Source organism: Phycodurus eques, chromosome 10 (assembly GCF_024500275.1).
Source record: "Phycodurus eques isolate BA_2022a chromosome 10, UOR_Pequ_1.1, whole genome shotgun sequence".
Lineage (NCBI taxonomy): Eukaryota > Metazoa > Chordata > Actinopteri > Syngnathiformes > Syngnathidae > Phycodurus > Phycodurus eques.
In genome coordinates, this window is record NC_084534.1 from 8,277,519 (window position 1) to 8,287,054 (window position 9,536).

The following is a 9,536-nucleotide window of genomic DNA, read 5'->3' on the forward strand; positions in this document are numbered from 1 at the left end:
AGAGTTGTCAATTAACCTACCATGCATGTTTTTGGGATGTGGGAGGAAACCGGAGTGCCCGGAGAAAACCAGTCTTCCACCGTGCCGCCTAACAATATAACCACAGAAGGAAAAAATAAAATCTCTATATATCATGTAATGTAAATGAATATGTATCAGGAAATAAATATACATTAGAACGAGCCCAAAATTATGTGAAATTTGAAAATATGCCATGCAGCTGTATAATATTCTGTTTGTCGTGCAGGTTTTACATTTTCCAGCTGTGCAGAAGCAAGCATGTTTGCAGGATTATCTGTGATAACAATAATTGTCTGGGATGTTTAATCCCCATTCCTCTACAACAAAGTGAAACAGTTTGCAGCAATGTGGCTTTGGCTTTCACACATGGCCCAACTTAGTTTCGTTCACTTTTTTTCATCTCATCATAAAGTTAATGCACAACTTTATCACTAAAATAGGAACCGCATTGATTGATGTGCCTTAGCACCAACGTCTTCATCATAAATATAAACCCCTCGTTCGCTTGTTCTCATACACGCTGTATGCTGCTGCATTATTTTATAATTTGTTTTGTTGCCGCTAGAACTGGGTGCTATTTAAGTGCAACTTTGAGCTGCTAGAGGGTTATTGTCGCAATAAACGAAACCGCCGGGCCTTTGTTGTTGTTTTTCTAATGTACCTCATTCCAAACCCACACTGTTGCGTTTATGGAGCGGGACAAATCTCCTATGCTTCTCCATGCTGCTAATAGCGGTGATTACAAAGTCAGTTCGACATAGCAGCTCTGGCTTTCAGCTTGTCATAATTGTAGCTACTGTATTGTTAGCAAGCAGTGCTATTTTGCTGAACGAGCTCTTGCTGTCGCTGAATACTACACACGAACGCGGCTGTATGACACTGCTATCGGTTTGAAGTTATCTTTTTGGGGAATGCGCAGTCAATTAAAAATCTAAGTATGTGATAGACCCGTCAAGCAGAAATGAAGCCACATCGCTCTTGAGTCAATCAAGTTCCTCAGGTACTCCAAGTTGACGCCACCTCTGAAATACTAGTTCCAATGTGTATTCTAGTTTTGTTTGCATGTGACAGGAGTACAGTAGGTTAATGACTGTGCTTTTATGAGCTTAGACCAAACTAACTAAACTAAAAATGAATACACCTTGAGAGGAAACCTTCGTTTAGTTTGGATACATGACCCATTTTACTCTAAATTCCTTTCTCACCAACTTTGCCACATTTCACAACCTTCTCTTAAGACATGCCAGTACCAAACACATCACCCCCAATCATTTTCCCCCCCTACATTACATGACTCAAAATGTTGTAATATGCAAGGTCCATGTTACAACGATTATGTGTCACAGTCTTCCTGCTCATTCTGAAATGCTCCCACACTTTCGCCATTTTTTTCTCTCATTTGTCTTCTGATGTCGTCATCATCTAACCACACTTTGAATTAAATAGCTGCACTTTGCTTCCGCTTCATTCCCTCGCAAAGATGACGAAAGCACATTGTACCTGTTAATCTTTTGAGCTTCACAATTAAATATGCGGGTCCCCGAGGCAGAGAAAATTCATCAAAAAATGTTTGTACTCGAAAAACTTGCATACTCGTTTCACCCCCGGTTGACATTATTTCTTTCAGTTTTTGTAACACTTGCATATTATTTCACATGAACATAGCATCATGACGTTTTTGTTATAATTGTAATAAACCTTTTCTTAGGTAATGAGTTACTCATGCCCCATTACATTCCACTACATCCGCCATCACACATTTTCAACCTGTGTCAAGTGTGAATGGTTAGCGCGTGCGCTTAACTGCTTTGAATTGTGTTCTTTTTTTGTGATAGTTCCTGTGTGTTTCAAGAGAGCAAGAATTCCTCCAGATGACCAAGGAGCAGCTGGTCAGCATTTTAAACAATGATGACCTCAATGTGGAGAAAGAAGAGCATGTCTATGAGAGCATAATCCGCTGGTTGGAGCATGATCTAAATGGCCGTGAGGCCCATCTTGCAGAGGTGTTTTCCCAGTGCATCCGTCTGCCTTTGCTGGATGACTCCTTCCTCAGTCGGATACCTGCATCGTTTGCTTGCGCCCTTTCCCTGTCGAAAGACCCTATTGAGGCAAAAGCCTGCCTCACTGGCACCAATGGTTGCTCCCAGCGCCTGGGAATGACTGCTTCTGAGATGGTCATCTGCTTTGACGCCGCTCACAAACACTCAGGGAAGAAGCAGACGGTACCTTGCCTAGACACAGCCACAGGGAGGGTGTTCAAGCTGTGCAAACCACCCAACGATCTCAGAGAGGTTGGTATCCTGGTGTCCTCAGAAAATGACATCTACATTGCTGGGGGATACCGACCAAGTAACAGTGAGGTGTCCATAGACCATCGGGCAGAGAGCGACTTCTGGCAGTATGAACATGCGGGAAATCGATGGTTACCACATGCACCTCTTTTGAGAGCGAGAATTGGCTGTCGACTGGTACACTGCTGCGGGAAGCTTTATGCATTGGGTGGCAGAGTGTATGAGGGCGATGGCCGAAATGCATTAAAGTCTGTTGAATGCTATGATGCCAGGGACAACTGCTGGACGGCTGTGAGTCCAATGCCAGTGGCCATGGAGTTTCACAGCGCCGTGGAGTACAGAGATCGAATCTATGTCCTCCAAGGTATGTTAATCCATCTTAGTGGAAGGCATTTTTGTGTACGAAAACACTCACATTGCAGCTTTAGTCACATTTTGGATTTTGTCATGCCTGGACTTGCATTTAATAACACACTTCGAATATAAGAGAGGGTGGAGGGAAACGACCTCGAAAATGTGGCTTTACACTTCAAGCTGCTGCATTTTCTTGTTGGTTATATGAACGTGAAAGTTCACAAGCAGCAAAGTTTTAGTCATCTCCCGCTTTGATTTACTTGGCCAAGAGACTATCAAAAGGTTTCTAGAGTCTTACCTAAACATCTATATATACACCAGTGGCAGGTGGTGCATTTCGGACCTGGGCCTTCATTCAGCGTGGACTTAAGTGACCTAATCCACCTGTTAATACCACCACTATCACGTTGCAGTTTTACAAAATAATAGACAACCCCCAATTCCAATGAAGTTGGAAAGTTGTGTAACATACATAAAAATAGAATACAATGAAATCCTTTTCAATCTATATTGAATTGAGTAAGAAGAAATATTTAATGTTCACACTGATAGTTTTTTTATTTATTTTTGCAAATAACTTATTTTGAATTTGATGCCTGCAACACGTTCCAAAAAGCTGGGACAGGGGCATGTTTACCACTCTTACATCACCTTTCCATTTAACAACACTAAATAAGCGTTTGGGAATTGGTCTCCAGTCAGCAACATCACCCATACAAAAGTCATATGCAGATACCCTGAAACATGTCAGTCAGTGATCCCTGGGCCACCTGACACATTGGTGGTCCTTTTTTTAGCCATGTCATATACACACGTGGATAGAAGTTGTTTTATCCCGCTTGTTAATGAAAAGCCCACAGTGGTCACAGAAATAACTTGAATCTGACAAAAGCAATAATAAATAAAAATGAACCAATGAAAATCAGACATTGCTTTTGAATTGTGGTTGAACAGAATTATTTAAAAGAAACAAACTCATGAAACAGGCCTCGACAAAAATGATGGTACCACGAGAAAAGATGGAAACTAATTTGACCATAGGGACATGTTCCATCAAGTTGCTTCCCCAAATTAGCATCACAGGCGTCTTTAAACTTGTAATCAGACAGTCGTCCAATTTAAAGGGTAACAAGTCATCACTGTGCTGTTTGGTGACATGGTGTGTACTACACTAAACATAGATCAAAGGAAGCGAAGGAGATAGTTGTCTCAGGATTAGAAAGAAAACTATAGACAAGTATGTTAAAGGTGAAGGCTATAAGACCATCTCCAAGCAGCTTGATGTTCTTTTGAGTAAAGTTGCACATATTTTTCAGACATTTAAGCGCCCCGGTACTGTAGCCAACATCCCTAGAAGTCCCCGCAGGAGGAAAATTTATGAGAATTTGAAGATACGGATAATACGAATGGGATCAAAGAGCCCAGAACAACCTCCCAAAAAATTCAAAGGTGAACTCCAAGGTCAAGATACATCAGTGTCAGATTGTAGTTGTAGCCAAAGTGGACTTCATGGGAGATGACCAAGGACGACACCACTGTTGATAATAAATCATAAAAAAAAGCGAGACTGGACATTGCCAAACTAATCTTGACAAGCCACTGAGCTTTTGCGATAATGTCCTATGGACAGACGAGACAAAACTGGAACTTTTTGGCAAGGCGCGTCGGCTTTATGTTCACAGATGCAAAAATGAAGCATACCGAGAAAGGAGCACTGTCCCTACTGTGAAACATGGAGGAGGCGCTGTTATGTTTTGGGGCTGCTTGGCTACATCTGGCACAAATTGTCTTGAATCTGTGCAGGGTACTATAAAATCTCAAGACTATCAAGGTATTGTAGAGAGAAATGTGCTTCCCAATGTGAGAAAGCTTGGTCTCAGTCGCAGGTTGATCGGCGAATGAAGACATTACAGCTGATCACATAGTTTGCATAAAATGCAAATTATCGGCCAATTCGATCAAGCCGATAAGATCGGTGTGAAGTCTTGTAGAAATAATTATTCATACATTTTATTCATATAGAACTTCCCACCACAAGGGCTCACAAAGATGCTTGCATGGTTAAAATACAAAATTAAATAGTCACAAACAAACAGGTAATACAAGAAAAAAAACATCAAAACCATCAACCCTCTGGGTTCTGTACTGCCACCTCCCCTTTTTTCTTCCTTACTGTCAGGTTCAAGACACCTAAAACACTTGTAAAAAAAAAAATCAAGACAGACAGAGTTCAGTTTTCAGACTTGCAAGGAGAAAACGGCCAAGAGTGAACTCTTGGCCGTTACAGTCTCCAAACCTTTTTCTAAGCCCACTCTGTCCGTACCCTCTCTTTTTATTACTTTAGGGCAGTTCCCTTGTTACATATGAATTTCAACAATAAAAAGGTGGGGGCATACAGGCTTGTTGCAACTCATGTGATCAAGACATAACACTCTTTGTTGTGGTTGAGACAGTAGAATAATTATATACTTCTTATCAAGACACAGGAAGACTCCTCTGCTCAAATTTGTCCTTGCACCTGCAAACACACGACTCATCCTGTGGGAGAAAGCTTTGCAGTGATAAAACATTTCTCTAAGTAGAATCAAGCAGAAAAGCACAACACATGATAACTTATTTACATTTTTCCATCACTTACCATTTTAGCTATGTTAAAGCAAAGGGTGGGGATTTTTGCCTGATTTTGTAATTTCCAACTTTAGTTCATCAAATATATCAGTACTGTTCACAGAAATTGTACTTTTTGTCTCCTATTGTGGCCACCTTTGGCCAATTGAACCCCTTGAACTTTTTTAAAAAACTTTTTTTAACTTTTTAATTATTTACTGGATTGAATCATTCAAATAGGGTAAAACACGTTTATTATTGACTAGTCAGTCACTTTAATTTTTTTTTTTTGCTTTTTACCAGATTGCATCATTTATCAGTTATTGGACAAAAGAGCAATTTCATGTACTGTAATCTTTGCGAAAGAGGCGTTTAATGGCTTACTGCACTGCAAGCAGACGAATGTTGCAAATTTCATTTATTGAAGTAGAGAGAACCTCTGCTGATCCTGGAGAAGAACCAAGGCCTTTTCACACTACATTTGGCAAAGTGTCTGACGCCCTCGACTTTCCCATTCATTGTGTGTGTGCTGAGGGTGCGTCAGCGCCTTTTGACGTGACGCCGAGCCCCGCGTCAATGCAGAGGGTGTCTGACGCTCAGTGTCATGTCATCGGATAGAAAAAAAAGTTTTATTCTCGAGCGTTGACGCAGTGATGTGAAAAAGCTCCTCCGATGGGAGCAGGGCTGGCAGAGTGATTTCAGTCTTTGCGACGTCTCCGCTCGTGAGATAGGGATCTAAGAAGTTGAAGCCGTCTTTGCTGGCTGTAGAAAGTTATACTATGAGCAATAAAAGAAAACAGGGTATACTCGTACTAAGAAAAAAGAAAGATGCTGAAGTCAACGGCAGAATACGCGCACATCCCAATTTGCCAGTGAACGCCCACATTCCAAGGTTGCTCCACCCAGAGTGCGTACCTGGCACGAGGGTCCGTATATGATCTACTTAAGTGGATGGGAGAATCTACGCAGCCAGAGAAGCGTGGAGCTGCACGCCTTTGCTGACTTAAACTTGAGAGAATATGCCCCTTAAAACCTACTGAAGCATTTAGTCAAGCTGATGCTGTTAAAGACTCAAAACTGCCTCTTATTGTCCACAGGTGAATATTTCTTCTGCTTTGACCCTCGCAAGGACTACTGGAGTCATCTTTCCCCGATGAGCGTCCCTCGAAGCCAAGGTCTGGCTGCCCTCTATAAGAACTGCATTTACTACATCGCCGGTATCTGCAAGAATCACCAGCGTACATTCACTGTGGAAGTCTACGACATTGAAAGGAACAGCTGGGGCCGTAAACGGGATCTGCCTTTTGACCAAGCCACAAGCCCATACATCAAAGCCATGGTGCTGCAAGGCAAACTGCACCTCTTTGTACGGGCTACGCAGGTCATGGTGGAAGAGCATGTGTTTCGCACTAGCCGCAAGAACTCCCTTTACCAGTATGACGATGAGGCTGACGTATGGACCAAAGTCTATGAGACGCCCGACCGCCTCTGGGATTTGGGCCGCCATTTTGAATGTGTGGTGGCCAAACTCTATCCACAGTGTCTACAGAGGGTGCTCTGATGTAGCTTGGCTTGTTGTGTGAACCTAATCTGTGAGGCAGAGGGAGTGGTGTGGTCCTGCCTGCCTTGTGCCTGGTGTTACCTTGGGTTTGCACCACAAAGACCATTTTTTTTGATACGTCTTAAGCCGTTAAACCTTTTGGTTTGACAAGATCAAGACAGGGGTGCTTTTAAAGATTGCAGTATTTTTTTTTTCCAGACAGCACAAACTACCCACACTGATGCTTGCTCTAGAAAACCGTACAATGAATCATAAGTGCAATTATACAACTTGTTTTACTTATTGTTGAGCCATGCTGTTGTCATTTGTTTTCGATACATAGGTGAGAATCTACAAAAGCATGTATACATGGTGTGCACTCTGGAGATATAAATGCTACATCTCAACATAAAGTAAAATTCTATAAATATATAAAAATATTAAATGTATATTCATACGGGTAAGGTGAGTACCATTGCTCATTATTAGCTTGCTGGCTCTGAGGTTTGTGTGCATCCCTCCACCACCTTCCAAGTCAAATTTCTCAAGCTCCTCTATAGGAGACCTAATTTTGAAGTGTGGTGTTGATTTACAGTAATTTTTGAAACTTGTATGACATTTTTATGTCACTTGCTCTTCCTCCACAAGCGTTGGTGTGTCAAACAATACACTGTGTGTGGCTTCTGAGCTAATTTTACATTTTGTTTTAGATTCCAGTTGTATGGGGGCTCGCACCTCCCACCCTTTCAGTTGGTGTCCATTTTGTGTCACACGTGAAGAGAATTTGTGATGTGTATTTTTGGAATATTCCCTCTTCACATTGGAGAAATGGCAAGAGTGAACTTTGTGTCAGCATTAAGTGGGATGTTCAGACCAACTACAAGGCTTACCTCAGACTTCAGAGATATTCCATTGGGAGGAGAAAAACAAGGACATTTTTCAGGACATTTTGTGTTAATGAAGCAAAAGCATTGATCTCTGTATGGGTTGCTTTCTGGAGTGTCATTTTAACCAGTTATGAAAGGTTAAAACAACCTTCCACCTAAATGCTAAAATGCATTTTGAGGTCTTGTAATAATCTGGAAGTTGGAAAGAATTTTGTAGTAGCAATAATTCTTGGAACTGTGATTAGGCTATGTCTTTATATGATTTAGGTGAAAGTGTGTTGATTATTTTATGTGCTAGTCTGGTAGTGAAATCACATTAGTTCCACTGGTGCGTGGGTACAGGCTTGAAATGACGTGTGGTGCAGATCACTCGCGATGCCGACGCACCTGTGGCTGCAAGAAGGGAGGCATCACAGTCGAAAAGTGTTCCTCCTGATGAACAATATCTGAAAAGTCTTAACTCAGCATTGCAGTGAGTCACTCTACACTTCAACAGACGTGAAATGCAGACTCTGAAAAGCAGAAGCACCCTTGTGAAAAGGCCATAAAGGCCTTTTCACGCCACCACCAGTGGACTAACAATTGGTGCTGCTTTCAATTTTCTTTGTTTTTTGACAATCTTTTACAGAAGTAATACAACAGCTAAGTAGCGTTTCTCTACCTGTGACATTTTCAGTACAGTACTGTCAATTTTGTCACACAGGTTCCTGTGTCATCTTTGCACTAGTACAAAAAAGTGGCCCACATTCTGAAAGAGCTGCAGTAACCTTATTGCAATCATCCAATAAAATTACATGCAAATCAAGCATTCATAAAAAAAAAATTAAAATACCATGAAATTAATACCAGAGGAGACTGGCCTGACTTTCGAGGCTCAGTTCAGAGTTGATGTTAAAGCTTCATTCATGCAATTTATAGTTGAACGAGCAATGGAGAACTCTCAGGATTTCTACTGAAACAGTACTGTATTTTTTAAATTGATTTTGTTATGTGTAATATACTGTACTATAGGTTTGCTGTACTTGCACAGTTTTTAAACTTCAGTTTCTTTTATAACTTGAAAAGTAGATGTTTTGTTTTTGTTGTCTTCAGTGGCTTTCCCCATTTTTGTTATTTCCTATTTAGTTATGGTAGATTAATCCTGCTCTGAGATTACCTGAAGGAGTAATACATTTGAATTGCTGTAGACTGTAGTACAGTAACATCTCACCAAATATAAGCATTACAAATCAAGAAACTACATTTTTAACACCACTCATAAATTACAGTACATCAAGCTAATAATGCTATTCTTTGTTGAAGAGTTAATGGTTCTGGGCTGCAGTAAAAAGCTAGCTCTCATCAATTTAGTGCATCCCGGTGCCAGTTTACGATATTCCTCATGCTTTTCTTTTCTCCACTTTGCTGGTTTGTCTCTTTTTGGGGTTATGGTTTATCGTGGTGATTGAGCTCGACTGTGAAATTCACGTTGCACATAACTTGAAAATAAAACAATGAAACATTGAAGAGAAGTCATTTCATTCTGTACCCCCCCGCCCCCCCCACAAAAATAACAGTTAATAATGACAATTGAAAATGCAGCTTGTCTTTTTCCCCCCCAGATTATATGGATACATTTTAAAAGCCATAAACGAGTTTTTCTTTCTTTTTTTAATCAAAATCACAACTGTAGATTTTACCTTTTTATTTCGACCAAGTAAGGAATAGAAAATACTGATTGATGTCTGTTTAAATATTGGGAGTCAAATTAAGGAAAAGTCGTCAGAGCAGTACAGATAGCTGCTCTTTTACTCGTCTGAAAAGTGAGGCTATCAGTCTGTGCTAGCTGGACGTCTG

At 40.8% G+C, this 9,536-nt stretch overlaps 1 protein-coding gene across 1 annotated transcript in view; it reads left to right on the forward strand.

The window, feature by feature from the left end:
• kbtbd8 (kelch repeat and BTB (POZ) domain containing 8) overlaps positions 1-9,194 on the forward strand; it is a 31,518-nt gene extending 22,324 nt beyond the window's left edge. The window contains exons 4-5 of the mRNA XM_061686927.1: positions 1,857-2,676; positions 6,371-9,194. Of these exons, the coding sequence (XP_061542911.1) occupies positions 1,857-2,676; positions 6,371-6,834 (1,284 nt within the window). The 3' untranslated portion in view covers positions 6,835-9,194. The remainder of the gene's footprint in view (positions 1-1,856; positions 2,677-6,370) is intronic.
• Positions 9,195-9,536: the final 342 nt, after the last annotated feature.